General features: G+C 44.8%; 1 protein-coding gene across 1 annotated transcript; it reads left to right on the top strand.

The window, feature by feature from the left end:
• The first annotated feature begins 10,018 nt into the window (after positions 1 to 10,018).
• LOC111152848 (NIN1/PSMD8 binding protein 1 homolog) lies at positions 10,019 to 18,014 on the top strand. The gene is made up of 9 exons (XM_022511523.1): positions 10,019 to 10,103; positions 10,225 to 10,357; positions 11,182 to 11,312; positions 13,057 to 13,128; positions 13,326 to 13,454; positions 13,547 to 13,747; positions 14,594 to 14,691; positions 16,564 to 16,708; positions 17,414 to 18,014. Exons 1-9 carry the CDS (start codon positions 10,041 to 10,043, stop codon positions 17,681 to 17,683), a joined length of 1,242 nt encoding a protein of 413 aa, XP_022367231.1. The 5' UTR covers positions 10,019 to 10,040; the 3' UTR covers positions 17,684 to 18,014.
• Positions 18,015 to 18,897: the final 883 nt, after the last annotated feature.

The following is an 18,897-nucleotide window of genomic DNA, read 5'->3' as shown; positions in this document are numbered from 1 at the left end:
ACTCTGACTAAAACCCATCATCCTTAAAATGGGTTGCTAGGCCCTCCATGACCTGCCCATCCCTCCCCTTGCCCCCAACACCTCTTTGACCTCAATCTCCTACTCTCCCTTGCTCATACTCCTCCAGCCACCGGAGCCTCCTAGCTGGCCCACAAACCTGCTAGGGGTGCACCTACTTATGGCTACTGAACTTGCTGTCCCCTCCGCCTGGACCACAATGTCCCCACTTCCATGGCTCCTCCCCTCACCTCCTTCAGGTCATTACTCAACAGTCACCTTCCCAGGAAGGCATCTCTAAAGACCCTATGCAAAACTGCAGCCCCAGCCAACACTCCACATCCCACTTCCCCCTTTTATTACAATAAAATACGCACTTTACTTGGTTATTTTGTTTATTGTTCCTTTCCACTAAAATTTAAGATCCACAAGGGCAGGAGTTTTTCCTACTCTTGTGTACTATATTCCCAGTGTTTAGAACAGGACTGTCCAATATAATTTTTAATTTTCTAGGAAACACATTTTAAAAAGTAGAAAGATACAGGTGAGATTAATTTCAATTATACTGCATTTAACCCAGTAAACTTAAAATGTTACCATGTGTAGCATATGTTGGTATTTTATTAATATTATGCTTCTTACAACATTCGAAAAAATCAATGACATATTTTACTTTTTTTTTTCAAACTGACTCTTCAAACTCTGGCGTGTATTTTATACTCCATCGCAGATCTCCAGTACGCAATCATACTGGACAGTGCAACTCCAAGAGTAGGCACTTACATACTCACTGAATGAAAGAATGTTCTCCCAGGAAGAGGCACCTATGGTGCCTCTTGGAATTTTTTAAACTTCAATTACATTCCATATTCATAATTTTTGGTATGATATATATACTCTTTTTTCCTTAAAATGTCATACTTTCTATATTTGAAAAAATACTTTAAAATAATACTTTATAGGGGGGCCTGGGTGGCTCAGTGGGTTAAAGCCTCTGCCTTCGGCTCAGGTCATGATCTCAGGGTCCTGGGATTGAGCCCCGCATCGGGCTCTCTGCTCAGCAGGGAGCCTGCTTCCCCCTTTCTCTCTCTGCCTGTCTCTCTGCCTACTTGTGATCTCTCTGTGTGTCAAATAAATAAATAAATCTTAAAAAAATAAAATAAAATAAAACTTTATACTCCTTCTGTAAATGGTAGAGAATGAGTCCATGGCCTGGGTTTGAGTCCCTGCTCAGTCACTAGCTCTAGAACCTAAAGCAAGAACATCACTAAGCCTCACCTTCCTCATCTGTGGAATAGGGACAGTCCTGAACTTCACAGGATCATGGTCCCGAGATGTTGGCAAAAGCTCTTTGTAACCAAGGAAGTCATCATTAGGTAAAAGGGATTAAGAAGCCAACGCAAGCCTTATTCTTATGCCCATTGTCTTCATATGGACCAATAACACAGAAAATGGTCTGATAAGAGAAAAGCTAGGTCTTGGGTTCAAATCCCTTGTCCTTCACTTACAGCTGTGTGACCTCTAGAAAGTTATTTATTCACCAAACATTTACCAAGTGCCCACAATATCCAGCCACTAGGGTAGGAGCCAAATGCAATTATGAACCCTACCCTTGAAGGATGTGCAGTCTAGCAGGAACAAAGAGACCAGTAAAAAAGAAAGCAATAAACTGCTAAAACAAACAAACAAACAAAACAACAACAAAAAAAAACAAGTCCCTCTCCCTTAGGGCTGTTGTTCATTCCGAAATGTGAATAATACCTTCCCAACCTAACTCAAAGGCCGCCAAAGAAAATAATTTTTAAATGTCAAATACTCCAAGAACTTTAACTCATAACATGTCAGCAAAGTCATTTTTTTTTTCCTACTGGTAATCCAAAACGACTCCAGCTCCTGTGAATTTCCAGCTGGAACATTCACTCTAGTTATACCACATCTATGTGGCATATTCATTTCACTTCTGCAAATTTTAGTAAACATGAAGAAAGAGGGTAAGCAGCTTTTACACAGGTATTTATTATCAAAATCATGATTCAGGTCACAATACTAAGAAACACAAAAGAGACCGTTCAGTCACCCTACCTAGTTACACTTTGTCAAGATAAGCAGTCACGTGATAAGTGAAACTAAATAATTTAAACCGAAGAAAGAAGAAAAGTCATAAAGCACTACAGATACTCTGGCCAAGATTTCTGCAGTCACTGTTGCTGAGGTAATGCTGGGCTAGGTCATGGTCAATAGTTTAGGCTAAAAGCCATTTTACGGTCAGAGCAAAGTGCCCTCACTCTTTTTTTTTTAAGGCTCAAAGTTGATGAGACCTGGGAAAATCTAAAAGAAAGATGATCTGAAGGGCTAGGTTCCCAAGAAGTGGAACCCTACCCAACCAGGACTAAGTGGGTGTGACGAAAGCAAAATGATCCAGATTCTGTGATCCTTCCTGAAGTTTAAAAGCTGAATGGGACCAAAATCAAAGCCTCGGGTAACAACCATTTCCGAAGAGAAAGGAAGAAAGACTCTCAGCTGGGGTTCACACAGCATCTTCTTCCTGATTTCTCCTTTCCCTCCACGTCAAACACTCAAGCGCGCCGTTCCAGCTCAGTCCCAAGTCGCCCCTTCCTCCAGACCCGAACCCTCCACAAAGGTCACGCCTCTTCATCCCTAGGACCTAAACTCCTTTCCCTCTTCCGGCAGGACTCGTTGGCCGCCGCACCCCCGGCTGCCTCCAGGCCAACCTCCAAGAACCCCCGCGCGCGGCCCGCCACACGCCCACCCCGCTCGGGCGGGAGCCGGGACACCCCTCCTCGGAGGCCGGAACCGCCGAGCCAGGCCCCTCCCACAGGAAGCCGCCGCCCCCCGGCGCCCGGGCCGCACCGCCCCGGCCCACCCCGCGCCGTCCGCCGTCCCCCGCCCCCCGCCCCCCCCCGCGCCCCCGGCCCTTCCGCCCGCTCGCCGCACCCTCCGCACCCGTCGCGCGGGCGCTCGCTACCTGCCGCGGCCACAGAAGCGGCGCCCAACTCCGCTCCCACTTCCGCCTTCCACCGCCCGCACTCGGGCCGGGTCACGTGACCGCGCGCGGTCACCTGACCCGGAAGAGGCCGGCCGGACTCGCAGGTGTGGGCAACCTAGGCCTGGTTTGGACGCCTTTGGCCGGGAGACGGCCTTCTTGTCCTTTGTGTATGTCAAAATAGAAGGGGTTCCCACTCACCAGATGGTCCCGGAGTAAGCAAATAAGTTGAAGGCTCACTGTCTGCCAGGCGCTTCGTTCACTCCGTCAACCCCGGAGGCGGGTCTATCATTAGCCCCATTTTACAGGTGAGAGGAGGCCAATCAAGTCAGCAAGTATTTATTGAGCTACTTAGGGTTACCCCGTAAGTACGGACGCCTAGTTAAATTTGAATTTCGAATAATTAACTATGCAATATGTAGACGTGCCCCAAATACTGCATGAGAGTATTATACTATAAATACTCCCATGATAGATACCAAAAAAAAAAAAAAAAAAGTATTTGCTGTTTAGCTAAAAATTTGGGCATTCTGTAATTTTACTTGATGTATCTGGCAACCCTCTGCCTAGTAGGTACTACGCACCGTTCTAGGCTCTAGAAACACAAAAGTGGCCGTTTATGGAGCATCTGTTTTTGTGACATAAAGCTAAGATAGGAAAGCTTCAAAACCCCCGGTTGGGTCCATAAAATGCCCCACCACGCCAGACTAACCCCCATTCCCTTAATTTACAAAACAGAATTTTATTAATCATAAAGAACATTTTAAAGATTTTTTGTTTTTGTTTTTGTCAGAGAGATAGAGTACAGGCAGGCAGAGTGGCAGGTAGAGTCAGAGGGAGAAGCAGGCTCCCCGCGGAGCAAGGAGCCCAATGCGGGACTCGATCCCAGGATGCTGGGATCGTGACCCGAGCCGAAGGCAGCCGCCCAACCGACCGAGCCACCCAGGCCTCCCTAAAGAACATTTTAAATCAACATTCTGTATTAATAGGATGGACCTTCAGCTTTGACAAGTTGAATGAAGACTCAGTTTTTTCATTCTTAATCACCATTAACTAAAATTAATACTAATCACTTAATTAGCCTTAAGCACTGCGAATTAATTATCGTTATTTTTGGGTTTTCAAATTTAGATGGATCCTATTATGCATGCAAATTAAATTGGTTGAGCACTGCTACTTTTCCTATTCCAAATCTAGGAGATGGTATTTCATGGAGATACAGGCCTCTTTAATACCTTAAACTCTATATTAATTTCCTCTTATAAAATTTTAAAACTTCTCTAGTTCCACTGAAGGAAGTTTTTCTTATTCCAGAGGGATTAGGAAAGAATTCCTTGATTTGGAAGCATTTAAGTAGATGTTTACCAAAAGAAAGAAATGATTAGGCAGGGGCACCTGGGTGGCTCAGTCGGTTAAGCGTCTCCCTTCACTTTAAGTCATGATCCCAGCATTCTGAGGTAAGCCCCTGCATGGAGCCCCACATTGGGCTCCCTTCTCTACGGGGAGCCTGTTTCTCTCCCTCTGCCTGCCACTCCCCCTGCTTGTGCACTCTCCTTCCCGGTCTCTCTGTCAAATAAATATTTTTAAAAAAGAAAAAGAACTAAGCAAACATGCTCACAATTGTGTGTGTATTAAAGGAGTAAAACCTAAGGTGTATATGGTCACCTATGAGGCCCTACATGATCCCTCCCCACATCTTATCTCCAGTTACTTTTTTTGGACTTGATTTTCCCTTTGCCTGGAAAGCTCTTTCCCCAGAGTCAGATGGCTGACTCCCTCATCTCTCATCCAATGTTTGCTCGACTATCCACAGTAAAGCCTTTCCTGATCAGCCTGCTTAACTATTGCAACCCATCTCTTACTTCCCCTTCTACCAGCCCTGTTCCTGCTTAATATTTTTCCTCCATATTTCCTCCACACTTAATCACTATCTCACTTACAAATGAATATATGCGTGTGTGTGTGTGTGTGTGTGTGTGTGTGTGTATGTGTGTAATATGTTTCCCCCTAGAAAAATTATAAGGACAGGAGCCATATCCCCAAAGCCATAGTCCTAAAGCAGTGCCTGGATCACAGGAGGTCTCTTTAAGTAAACTGGTGAATGAATAGATTTCATCAACATTTATTGAGCACTGAACATATTGCTGTAGATCTCACAGTATAGAAGACGTTTTTCAAAGACACACCAAAAAATTTGAAGTATGTTTTCATAAAAGTGTCCCCTGAAAGTTAAAAGGTAAATTGAAATGCTCATTTGAGGAAAAATATCCCTCTTTCCCCCCCCACCCCACTTAAAGAAGACACACAACTGGGGCCCCTGGGTGGCTCACTCAGTTAAGTAGTTGCCTTCAGCTCAGGTCATGATCCCAGAATCCTGGGATCAAGTCACATCGGGCTCCCTGCTCAGCAGGGAGTTTGCTTCCCCCTCTATCCCTCCTCCTCCTCGTGTTTTCTCTCTCATTCTCACTCTCAAATCTTTTTTAAAAATGCACAATTAATTACAATGCAAAGCAGAAATAATAACTGCTCATTGAGCAACAGAACTAAAATGTCTTAAGTTTGATAAGAAAAAAAGTACAGGGGCGCCTGGGTGGCTCAGTGGGTTAAAGCCTCAGCCTTCGGCTCAGGTCATGATCCCAGGGTCCTGGGATCGAGCCCCACATTGGGCTCTCTGCTCAGCAGGGAGCCTGCTTTCCTCCCCCACCGCCAACCCTCTGCCTACCTCTCTGCCTACTTGTGATCTCTGTCTGTCAAATGAATAAATAAAAATCTTAAAAAAAAAAAAAAAAGTACAAATCTGTCCTTGGGAAAAAATCTGATTTGAGTAATCAGAGACTGGTTTATAGAAGGGACCACTGAACTGCTTCTGGGAGACTGAGTCGTGACTGGCCAGCACAATGTACCTGAAGAAGAAAAACCAAGGGCAAAGACAGAGACAAAAAGCTTGGGACACTCCCAAAAATGTTCAAAGGAATTCTAGGGATACTTATTGATTCCACGTAGAGTTTCTTCTGCATCAACTTTTCCTTTCCCCTAGCCCACTGTTAAGTGTATAGTTCCACAGCCTCAGCATATTCCAGTCCTGGAAATGAATTCAGATCTTCACTGGCCCACAAGTAAGACCTTTCTCTTTTATTTTTTTAAAGATTTTTATTTATTCATTTGAGAGAGAGAGGGAGAGAGAGAGAGCACAAGCAGGGAGCAGGAGTGCAGGGGCTGAGGGAGAAACAGGCTTCCTGCTGAACAGGGAGCCTGAAGCGAGGCTCAATCCCAGGACCCTGAGATCATGACCTGAGCCACCCAGATTCACGTGTAAAAAAAAAAAAAAAAAAAATACCACCAGGGCTTCACATGTAAAACTTGACATTATCTCCAAATGAGTCATACATTGAGTCCTTCTACATGTTTTTCAAAGTGTTAATTTAATGTAAACTGCTTAAAGTGACCATAATTTTTGTAATAGTGTGTTAGATTTCTTTACTTTTGAAAACCCATAAACTTCAAAAAATTGAAGTGTTTCAGGGCTTACTTCACCTGTGAGAGATCCTGCTCCCAGATGTCCTCAGCTACCACACATACTACCTTCAATTTCCTGAACACTACTTGGACTTTCATACCTCAGTGCTTCTGCCTTACTTGTCCTTCAAGATCTAGCTCCAAAACCACAAACTCATTGTGTTGTATCACCCAACCCATGATGGTATAAATTAGCTCCCAATACATATTTGTGGAGTAAATTAAATTCCTTCTAAGGCTTTAGGGAACTTGGAGACTAATGTTACAAAGAAACAAAAAAGCAATTAAAATACTGTTTTAAAAAGTGACAAAAGATACACGGTGTCAAAAGACCTTCTGTATTAATAAATATTCTCAGTCTTCACCAGAAAATGAATGGCTCAAAGCCTGATCTTCTTTGTCATGATTCCCCTAAATCTGTGGTTCTTGAGTGTGTCCTCAGCTCAGCTCAGCAGCAGCACATAAAACTTATTAAAACTGCAAATTCTCAGACACTGCCCAGATCTACAAATCAGAATGTGAGGATGAAGCCTAGCCATCCATTTTTGGTTTCGTTTTTGTTCCTAAGATTTTAAGTAACCTCTACACCCAGGGTGGGGCTCCAGCTCGGGACCCCTGGATAAAGAGTTGCTTGCTCCATAGACTGAGTCAGCCAGGCACCCATACCCATCTGTTTTTACAAGCTCTCCAGATGATTCTGACGCACACTCCAGTTTGAGAACCACTGATCTAGATCATTCTTCTTCATTCTAGGGATTACAGAATTATTACTGCCAACTTTAATAAACCTATTATGGAGTCTAGTTCCCACATCCTCCCTCCCTTTTTAGGCAACAGGAGCAATCAATCAAAAAAGGAGAGAAAATAATACTAATGTTGAGTGGATTATATATTCTAGGCATGAGATTAAGATAAATAAACAGGATGCATGTAGAGGGGTCAGAGGCACCCCAAATATTTCAGAAGTGGCATCAAGGAGAATACTGGTTGCAAACGAAGGTAAAGAGGTGGGGGGCACCTGGGTGGGTCAGTTAAGTGGTCCAGCTCTTTGTTTCAGTTCAGGTCATGATCTCAGGGTTGTGGGATTGAGCCTGGTGTGGGGCTCCACAATCAGTGGGGAGTTTGTTTGGGATTCTCTCTCTCCCTCTTCCTCTGCCCCTCACCCCAACCCGTGCTCTTTTCCTCTCTCAAATAAATAAAATCTTTTTTTAAAAAATGAACGTGGGAATTAAGATGACTCAGATTCTTACCTTGAGTGCCTTTGTTGGAAATGCCACTAGTAAAAAATAAGAACTCTAATGAGTGAAAAAAAGTTTAAGCAGGTTAAGAGATAATTACATCAATTTTAACCTTCCTCTTGAGTGAAGATGTCTAAAATTTTTATTTTTTATTAATTTATTTTTAAGGATTTTATTTATATATATGAGAGAGAAAGCACAAGCTGGGAGAGTGACAGGCAAGAGGAAGAGGGAGAAGCAGGCTCCCTGCAGAGCAAGGAGCCAGACTCTGGACTCTAGGACCCTGGGATCACAACCTGAGCCAAAGGCAGATGCTTAACTGGCTGAACCACCAAGGCACCCCAAGATGTCTAAAAATTTTAGATGGATTTTTCCAGAAAGCTAAATTGGGAAATAAATAGGGATCAGACCTAAAGATTTGGGAGACATTCCTACAATGTAATAATTGAAGCCTTGAAGATAGATAGTATTGCTGAAGGAGAGAACTTAGAAGGACAAAGGGGCCAAGACATTTCTGTGGAGTGTGCTCTGTGTGCAAGGCAGAATGAAATCCAGTGAAGGAGGATGGGAAGCCATCAGAGAGGCAGGGGGACCAGGATCCTTAAGGATTACCAAAGTCAAGAGAGGAGAGACAGTCCAGAAAGAGGAGATGGTCAGCAGTGTCAAATTTTGCAAAGAAACAAAACTGGGAAATAAAAACCAAAAAATTTTGATATGATCAACTAGAACATTAGAAACCGCTTTCCAGGGGTGCCCAGGTGTCTCAGTTGTTAAGTATCTGCCTTCGGCTCAGGTCATGATCCCAGGGTCATGGGATGGAGCCCCACATCGGGCTCCTTGCTCAGTGGGAAGCCTGCTTCTTCCTCTCCCGCTCCCCCTGCTTATGTTCCCTCTCTTACTGTGTCTCTCTGTCGAATAAATAAATAAAAATTTAAAAAATAAATCTTAAAAAAAAAAAAGAAAGAAAGAAACAGCTTTCCATTTCCACCATGCTATTTCAGGCAGGACAGGTAAGACAGGAGCCATTGAAGAGAATAAATGGTAAGAAAAGTTGAGACAGATGTTTAGAGAAAGAAAGGAGCTTTGGGCAACTGTTCAAAGAGCTGCCTAGGGCACTGAAAGGTTTTTGGGGGTAGGATGAATAAATTATAATCAAGCGATAAGATTGAAGACTTGACAAAGGAGGCTTGGAATGACTCAATTACACTGAAGATGAATGACAGAAAACCCACGTCATCATTTTGCTGAAATTCTCCAGCATGAATTTTGACAGACCAGATCTCATAATTATAGAATCTCAGATTGCAAAAGGAATTTAGAAGTCATCTAATACTCCCTTTCAGTTCCATACCGCAAGGGTTTATTTGCTAGTAAATTACATGCCTTGCTTAGAGAGTGGGCGAGGATATCAAAGACTCTCAAAATCAAGTGGGGGTACGTAAGCAGTGGTCAACAGAGCATAATGGATAAGAAAGTGGCTCAGGGGTTGGTTTAATCAATCTATTCTTACCTATCCTTTCCTTTCCTTTTTCCCCTCCCCTCCCGCCCCCTCTCCTTCCTTCCTTTTCCTTTTCTTTCTTTCTCCCTTTTTGTAAGTAGGCTCCACACCCACGACCGTGAGATGGAGAGTTACCCCCAGATGTTAATCTTCTTTTTTTTTTTTAAGATTTTATTTATTTATTTGACAGACAGAGATCACAAGCAGGCAGAGAGGCAGGCAGAGAGAGAGGAAGGGAAGCAGGCTCCCCGCTGAGCAGAGAGCCCGACACGGGGCTCGATCCCAGGACCCCGGGATCGTGACCCGAGCCGAAGGCAGCGGCCCAACCCACTGAGCCACCCAGGCGCCCCAGATGTTAATCTTCTTAAAACCGAATACTAGACATGTTAGCTGAGACTGGCTGTCCTGAGCAGCTAGCCCTTAGACACAAAACAGTACCTATCTCATAGACTTGTGATCTTAAAATGAATTGTAGTTTCTCTGTATTGACTTGTAATAATAGGACTACATACAAGTTTTACATTTAAAGTAAATAAGGCGCTAAGGGGTGGGCCGCCAGAGCCTACCTCCTACAGTGTCTCCCAAAGTTTGACCTGCCCTCGTCTGACAGGGCTGCTGGAGACGTCGCGCATGCGCGCGGGTATCCCTGAGCTGGGAAAGGCCTATGCGGCCGCCAGGAGGCGCCGCTAAGTCACAACTGTACCTCCCGGCTCCCAGAGGCCCAGATTGGAACGTAGGGGTGGAGCCAGCTCTGTGCGCAAGCGCGCTGAGGGCGCATTCCGTCAAGATGGCGCTCGTGGAGCACGTTGTGGCGGATGCCGGGGCTTTCCTGCGAGACGCGGCTCTGCAGGTAAGGAGGGCTACCGCCAAGAGGAGCAGGGACCGAGTTGGCGACCCCTGAAGTAGTGCGGGCAGTCGGTCAGTGCATTGCGTGGTATGGGCGGGTGTAAGCTGTGTGGGTCTTTCCGCAGGACATCGGGAAGAACATCTATACAATCCGGGATGTGGTGAACGAGATTCGGGATAAGGCCACGCGCAGGCGGCTCGCCGTCCTGCCCTACGAGCTGCGTTTCAAGGAGCCCTTCCCGGAGTACGTGCGGCTGGGTGAGTGCCTCTGCCCCGGTGTTGATGGCGAAGCTGGGTCCCAGGCTACCTGCTCGGGACCGACTCGGGTGGGAGTGGAGGTCTGGCTGTTTGATCAGCTCTGATTCAGAACCACGTTCTAGGAGATCATGGTGGCAGAGAGGCTCTCTGGGTCAGGAGTCAGCCAGGTCTTGCCAGTTATTGGCTATATAAAGGTTACTTGCTCTTTCTGAGAAGTAACTAATGGTAATAGGGTTTGGTTGAAGGATAAAATAAGAAGCTTGTAGTACAGTGCTTAATAGTGAGTGCCCAACAAATTTTAGCTGCTAATACCTGCTTTTTAGGAAATGTGAGTGGTATTGTTATAAAGCAGAGTTGTTATAGAGCAGTCCAATAATTTTGTTTCATCATAAACTACAACAGTTATTAACAGAATTAACTTGTAATCCCAGTATGGAATCTGAATATCCTATTAATCTGGCTTGTTATACTTAGAATGAAAGAATTTTAGACCAGAGAAGATACTTTCTATTCCAACATAATACCAGATTTAATAAGGAACTCTCATCATTTGCAGACATTATGCTTTCAGTTACTTTCTGTTAACTTCTTCTCCTGTCCCATGGTCTGGACTGAATAAGGATGTCACAGTAAACCTAACTGGCTTGAATTTTAATGATAGAGAGTACAAATGTCTTAACAGTGAGTAGAAAAAGGAAATGAATGAAAATATTAAGAAGGTTTTCTTGGGATATTGATCCTGAGTTCTTTTTCATACTTTCACTATGGTTCCCCAAGGTCATAAAGCTTTTTGTTTCTAATTTGAGTTGGGGCTCTCTTTACAGTGACTGAGTTTTCAAAGAAAACTGGCGACTATCCCAGCCTCTCTGCCACAGATATTCAAGTGCTGGCACTCACCTATCAGTTAGAAGCAGAGTTTGTTGGGGTGTCTCACCTAAAACAAGAACCAGAAAAGGTAAATCAGGAGGATTATTGGTTTTCCTCCTTTTAACTTTTTTATTCCGGGAACTATCAGATACACGGAGTAGAGGGAATAGTTGGACCCAGTGTCCACATTACTCTGTCTCCACACCTATCAAGTCATGATCTATCAGGTTCATTTCTACTGACCCCCAGCCCTTAGGATTTTGAACTCAGACATTGTATTTCATTGATATTTCTTGGTCTCTCTCTCAAAAAGCAAAAAAACCCCACAAAATCATTAAACAAAATTAATAGTAATTCCCTAATATTGTCAAATGTCTACATAGTGTCCACATTTCCCAATTATTTTACAATTTTTTTTTTTAACATTTGTCTGGATCACGATCCCAATAAGGTTCTAATGTTTCAGTTAGCAAATGCATCTCAGTATCTCAGTCTCTTGATCTGCAGGTTTTTAGAAAGGGTTGGTTAAATTTGGAAAATGCAGAAATAGAGTAAAAATCAGCTATGTTCTTGCTATTTTTAAATAGACTTCTTTCCAAAAGCAAGAGAGAACGCTATGTGCTTGCCTGTTTTGTTTGTTTGTTTCTTTAAACTCTTGCCACTTTCAAAATTCTAGGTTCCTATTGTGCTTTCAGGGACTTGCCTGCATTGGTTAGGTTCAAGAGATTAATTGATTTGTGGCTGGGTCCTATTGGCTTTTCCCAGGCCAGAAGATTTTAAAAGCCAAATATTCATGTAATAATTAATTTCAAATAGTGTTAACTAAGAATTGCTTAATATTCTCTGTCTAAAATCATCAAAAGTCTTCTAAACTCACATTTGTGTACGAATTGGAACTGCCTTCACATGTTTTCAACCAGATTTAGAGCCCTCCAGTTCAAAGAGTCTAAAACTGATGTTTAAAACACAGATTTCTGTGTGTCACCGAAATGTTTTAGGGAGATAGGATAAAGGGAAACATAAAGCCTGAGTCTGTGACTGAGCACAGTGTGACTAGTAACTGGGTTTCCATTTGGCATCCGTCAGTTCATGATTCCTAAAAATTGCCCTTTTCCTGCAGCCTTTTGAGCAGAAGTTAGGTTTGGGTTTTTTTTGTTTGTTTTGTTTTAATAAATTCTGTGGGGGCCTTGAACTCATGACTGTAAGCTTAAGAATCTCATGCTCTATCCACTGAGCTAGCCAGGTGCCCCAGGAGTTAGATATTTTGTATGAGAAGCTTTAAAACAGTATATCTTTAAAAAATAATACAGTATCAGGTGACTGGGTGGCTCAGTGGGTTGAGCCTCTGCCTTCGGCTCAGGTCATGATCTCAGGGTCCTGGGATCGAGCTCTGCATCAGGCTCCCTGCTCAGCGAGGAGCCTGCTTTCCCCCTCTCCCTCCGCCTGCCTCTCTGCCTACTTGTGATCTCTCTCTCTCACTGTCAAATAAATAAAATCTTTAAAATAATAATAATAAAAATAATAATAATAATACATTATCTTTTGACCCAGCAATTCCACTCTTAGGCATTTATCCCAAGTATAAACTAAAGATACATGTTTTATAAGATACAAGTTTTATAAGTAATGTTGTTCATCAATGATTTCAAAAAAGAACTATTCCAAAGTCATTATTTGGTAGTTACAGGATCACTGAATAATTATTTTTATGTTTCCCAATTTTTAATAACTGTAGGGAAGATACTTTGTTTTCTGTTCACCTCTTCATACTCAGTTGTCAGACTGTGTATTTCTCTGCTTAGAGCTGTCACTTTTTTCTTTTCTTTTTAAAGGTTAAAGTGAGCTTATCAAGTCAGCACCCAGAAACTCCTCTCCACATTTCTGGTTTCCATCTCCCCTCAAAGGTAATTGCTTAGATAAGCCATGTTCTCCTGCCCGCTTTTGCTATAGATCTCCACAAATTGCATGCAGTTAACCACATTTATCTAAACTAATATCCTAGTTTGTCCAGCCCCTGTCAGGTCTGACTTGTGTCATCTATCATTCCGTACATAATCCTCTCAATTTTCAGGTTTTAAAATTATTTTTCTTTTAACCTCAGTCTAAACCCCCACAAGAAATAGTACAACATGGACAGCCAGCTGGTGAGCCTGAGAACTTAGAATTCACTTCCTTCATGTTCTGGAGAAACCCTTTGCCTAATATTGATCATGAACTGCAGGAGCTGCTGGTAAGGCCCTGTGTATGATTCCCCGAGGACAGCACGCCAGCTTCTTCCTGCTGTTCCCGTGGGCTGGGACTTTGTGAATTCTGTTGTTTCAGATGCTCAGAGATGATGATGTTCCAAGTGAGGAGGATGAGGAGGGAGAGAACGGATTTGAACAAAGGAAAGACAAGGATAGCGACGACGGGGGCGGTTGGATAACTCCCAGCAACATCAAGCAGATACAGCGGGAGTCAGAGCAGTGCACTGTCCCAAAGGATGTGCGGGTTGGCTGTGTGACTACAGACTTTGCCATGCAGGTGGGTGGATGGGCATCAGCCGAACCTAGGCTCTAGTTCATAACAACTTTCACAGGAGTATGTACAGCTCTACTCTGTGATGCCTCTTTTCCTGGTTCTAGAAACTTTACCTGTGTCCTTTGATTATCTGTGGTTTTGGTTGGGAACCAGAAAATCAACATAGTGACAAAATATATGTCTTGTATTAAGTTTTTAATGTTTACTATACATGGTCTGTTGTTGGTTCTCTTTCAGTATGTTTCATGTTCTGTTCTCAGTTAGGTTCTTGGAAAAAGTAGAGGTTTCCAGCTCCCGAAAGAGTGTATTTGTCTTTGACAAAATAAATATCTTTGTTTGTGTGTGTGTGTGTGTGTTTTTTTAAGCTTTTAAAGGTGACACGAGGGACGCCTGGGTGGCTCAGTTGGTTAAGCAGCTGCCTTCAGCTCAGGTCATGATCCCAGCGTCCTGGGATCGAGTCCCGCATCGGGCTCCTTGTTCTGTGGGGAGCCTGCTTCTCCCTCTGCCTGCCATTCTGTCTGCCTGTGCTCGCTCTCTCTCTCTCTCTGACAAATAAATAAATAAAATCTAAAAAAAAAAAAAATGCTTAAAGGTGACACGATAAATGTCGTTGTTAAGAGAGATGCTTTAGTGAGGGGCCCTGGGCCAAAGACCTGGCCCCTTCAAATACAAGGGGGAAATCTAGGTCTTAGCTCTAGTTTACATGCCTTGAGTGGCATCCTGATCTTTCCCTCAGCAAAAGCCCCTTATGAACCAAACCAGGCTCTGTGAAGTCCTTTCACTGTAATTATACAGATGTCAGACTTTGGTTTTGCTGACTTGGGTGGTGCTTTTGCTCATTGGTTGCAGAACGTCCTGCTTCAGATGGGGCTGCATGTTCTGGCCGTGAACGGCATGCTGGTCCGAGAGGCCCGGAGCTACATCCTGCGCTGCCACGGCTGTTTCAGGTACGCGGCTGACGATCTACACCCGCGGCCTCTCTGTGGACCGCTTTTCTCCCTGTCCTTTGTGCCAGTTTCTGGAAGGATGGCCTTGTGTGTAGGTTTTCCTCCCCCTTGTCCTTCATATGCACCTAGGTTCTGTCCTCACCAGAGCGCTGAAACCTCTGGGACAGAGGTCACCAGTGACCTCCTGTCTTAGTATCTTAGTGATAGGATTAAAGGCGTGGACTGTGGAGCAACGAGCCCTCATCATTTAACCATATGCACTGCAGCATTTATGGATGCTTATGGATTCCTGGGATTTGCTTTGAAATAATCCACAGGTGGGAAGAGCAGGTGTGGGTAGGATGGAACAGGACGGCCATCGATAGATAGTTGTTGAAGCTGGGTGAGGGGCCCTTGGGGGTTCGTTGTGTTCTTTGGTCTACTTTATGTTTAGATTTTCTATTAAAAAAAAAAAAAAAAGTAGAATGGATTCGGATGACACAGGTTCAGATCCAGATTCTGTCTCGCAGTAGCTTTACAGAAGTTGGTGAACTCGGATTTTTCTTGCATAAAATCAGAAGGGCTGATTGTCCTAGAAGAGTGTGATATCTGGAACATAGGACACAGTCCACTCAGGAGAACTGTTAGTTCACAGAGCATGCCCTTCTCTTCTGGCTCATAAAGTGGTCCTCATGGGGGGCTGGAGGGGTGCTGACATTCTGTGGGCAGGCCCAGGGTCCCAGAGACCTGCTTGGAGCGGACGAGGCTGTACTTGAGCTTTGTCAGGGAAGCATGTTCCTGGGATCTTACGCTGCGGTGGCTGAGAGCCTCTCTGTAGATTCAGTCCAGATTTGGTGGCCACCATACAAATCATACCGTGGAGGAGCAAGGTGTCTCCTGGGTCTCTAGTGCTGTTCCACTGAGGGTAAAGTTGTGTAGATGGACCACTGCTCCCCTGCCGGCTTTAAGACAACCAGGCACTCGTGACCCAGGGGCCCTGCCCTACCACCAGCCTCTGCCTTCTTCTCAGTCTTCAGTTTGGAAATGTACCAGGCCTAGGACAGTGAAGCTTCATGAAATCCCATTTCCCCCGTTGCCCTTTGTTATAAAACCCCAAGTTCCCCAAATGAACATGCATGCTTTGCAGCTCTTAGAAACATTCTCCATTCTTGTGAGATTAGCCTAGTGACTGAACGGTTTCTTTCACAGGATAATTAGTTCCTAGCATCTGTTGAGAGGCACTTGCGGTTTATTCTCAGAGACTTGCAGGTCAGGAATTTGGCTTCTTGGGAGATTCATCCAGCCATAGCAGCTTTCCAGTGTTTCCTGCAGCATTCATTAATACATTCTGGGCACTTCTGGAGCTACCTCCTGGCCCAGCAGCCCGGCTGCCATCTCCAGGCAAGGTGTGGAGAGCCGCAGGAATAAGCCCTTTGACTTGAGTCAGGTGCCATTGAGAGCACTGATTGTGGAGCCACCTTCCTGGCCTTGTAGCTGCCACTTACTGGCTCTGTTCCTCAGTTTCCCGATCTATAAAATGGACAAAATGCCAGCTCTGTAGGATTGTTTTGATGTTAAACTTGTGGAATAATGCCTAACAGTTTAGTAAGACTTCATTACTAGCGTAACAACATTTGGCTCAACTTCTGAGCTGAATTACGGACTTGCTGCCTGTGTCACTTTGTTCCCCTTTACCCTTGGCACAGTGCAGTGGCGGCTTGTCTCAGTAGCACAAGGCTGGGCGGCCATGGTCTGTAACATGTCGGGCCATTCGGTCTCCCCTGTTCCTTGTTGCTTTCTTTTCCTCCTCTGACAACCATGACTCACCTTGTGCTCTGGAGACAGGGTTTGCCCCCCATGGCTTCCGTGCCAAACCTTTTCTTTTCTCTCCAGGACCACATCTGACATGAGCCGAGTATTCTGTTCGCATTGTGGAAACAAGACTCTGAAGAAAGTGTCCGTGACCATTAGCGACGATGGAAGCCTGCATATGCACTTCTCACGCAACCCGAAGGTGCTGAACCCTCGGGGCCTCCGGGTGAGTGGCGGCTCTCCCACTCCCCTCGAAGCCGGGCCTGCAGCTGGCAGAGCAAGACCTCTTAGCACCAGGATCAGAATCTGCAGAGAGGACCAGGAGAGGCTTGGCATGGAACTATCCCTCTGATTCCCTGAACCCAGCCTTACCTTGTGGCACAAGAGGGTCTGGCACTCTTCTAGTTCCGTCCCTGCCCTGGAATCAGCCCTTTCTCTGATTCCTTATGGAGAATGGGGTTTCGAAGCACAGAGCTGAGCACAGGGTGGGCTCCTTGCCCTAGGGGGTCAGAGATGTCTCAGCCCACGTCGGATTGAGATTATATGTAATCATACACAGGAATATTTTCTGTTACCTATCTGTATTTTAAAATGAGTTTATAAGTTCCATTTCAACCCAACAGAGTTCATGCTAGCCCTCCCTGATACCTTGACACCATTTTCCGTAATTACTTAATTTGCTCAATCCTAGAACACTTGTTTCGGAGTTACCCACACCAGTGAAAACGGTACCTGCTTAGTAGAGTTCTGTGTTTGGAGGTAACTCCATTGCTGGCTGAGGGCGTGTAGTCACAGTACAAGGAGCAGTGACTGATAAACTCCCCTGATGTCATCTGCCCACATCCAGAGCCGTCAGGAAGCTTGACATTAACAGGGTCAGATGTGTCTAGATAGGGTGCCTGCCTAATGACCTTTCTTTTCTTGTTGGCAGTATTCGCTTCCCACTCCCAAAGGGGGCAAATACGCCATCAACCCCCATCTGACTGAGGACCAGCGCTTCCCTCAGCTGAGACTGTCCCGAAAGGCCAGGCAGAAAACGGACGTGTTTGCCCCTGACTACATAGCTGGGGTATCTCCCTTTGCGGAGAATGACATCTCCAGCCGGTCGGCTACGCTGCAGATCCGAGACAACACCTTGGGAGCAGGGAGGAGGCGGTTAAATCCCAATGCTTCCAGAAAGAAGTTTGTGAAGAAGAGGTGAAGTGCAAGTTCCATGGGCCGGTGGGATTGCCACCGCGGCTGCCGAGGTGCGCGGGTGCCTCGCTGCCCTGGTTCTCAGGTCCAGATCCCTCTGGGTCCAGGCAGTAGGCCTGGCTTACGCAGCGCTGCTTCCTGACTGCCTGGGATGGGTCGGGTTTGTGGTGGAACTGGGCCATCCCTTGGCCTGGGAGCATCCAGAGAGCTGGGATTCCTGGCATGTTGAGCAGAGTTTGATGAAAACAGAAGGAATGGCCCCATGGAGCACATCCTCAGCATTCAAAGAAAGGAACTTCCAGCTCGTAGTATTTTTCTAATAAACGTGGTTGTGAGCGCCTGTGTCTTTTCATTACGTCACCAAATGTCTACTGCTTAGGTAGTTGGAAGGTAACACTTAAGCTGTATACTCAACTATCAAGCATTTAGATTATATTTTTTACAAAAAAATATACTAGGTCTGTTATAATAAAACAAAAGCAACTATTTTTTCTTTTTTACAACTTATTCTTGGGGCACCTGGATGGCTCAGTCAGTTAAGCATCTGCATTCACCTCAGGTCATGATCCTGGGGTCCTGGGATCCAGCCCCATGGCAAGCTCCTGCTCTGTGGGGAGTCTACTTCTCCCTCTGCCTGCTGCTCCCCCTTCTTGTGTGTGTGCTTTCTCTTTCTCTGTCAAATAAATAAGTAAAATATTTGAAAAAGAAAACAACACAACTGGAACGCCTGGGTGGCTCAGTGGGTTAAGCATCTGCCTTCAGCTCAGGCCATGATCTCGGGGTCCTGGGATCAAGCCCCACATCAGGCTCGCTGCTCATCGGGGAGCCTGCTTCCCTCTCTCTCTCTCTGCCTGCCTCTCTGCCTACTTGTGATCTCTCTCTCTGTCAAATAAATAAATAAAATCTTAAAAAAAAAAAAAACTTACTCTGGAGCCTTTCAGTCATTTAAGAGAGTAGTGTGAACTGCTATAGCCTTTCACCTAGTTTCAGTCTTACTTTGCCTTGTTTCCTTTTTCCTTTCTACATCCATGAGTACGCCAAGAATCTCCTAGGAAAAGGATGTTCTTTTGCATCAATTTAGGAAACTTAACATTGATATATTACCATTAATGATATAGAGCAGAACTCAGTTTTTCCAGTTTGTTCCACCATCCTTCCTATTATTTCTGAACCCTTTTCTTAAAGATTGATGTATTTTAGTGAGAGGGGGCAGAGGGAGAG

Source organism: Enhydra lutris, unplaced genomic scaffold (genome assembly GCF_002288905.1).
Source record: "Enhydra lutris kenyoni isolate GAN:26980312 unplaced genomic scaffold, ASM228890v2 scaffoldscaffold30, whole genome shotgun sequence".
NCBI lineage: Eukaryota > Metazoa > Chordata > Mammalia > Carnivora > Mustelidae > Enhydra > Enhydra lutris.
The sequence above is the reverse complement of the archived record's forward strand: the minus strand, read 5'-3'. Positions and strand labels throughout refer to the sequence as shown.

Bases quoted from the DNA above. Each gene is read 5' to 3' on its own strand.
- LOC111152848 (XM_022511523.1), top strand. From the start codon at position 10,041: ATGGCGCTCGTGGAGCACGTTGTGGCGGATGCCGGGGCTTTCCTGCGA. The intron at 13,748-14,593 runs GTGGGTGGATGG...CATTGGTTGCAG, and splicing joins CTACAGACTTTGCCATGCAG to AACGTCCTGCTTCAGATGGG. The intron at 14,692-16,563 runs GTACGCGGCTGA...TTTTCTCTCCAG, and splicing joins CGCTGCCACGGCTGTTTCAG to GACCACATCTGACATGAGCC.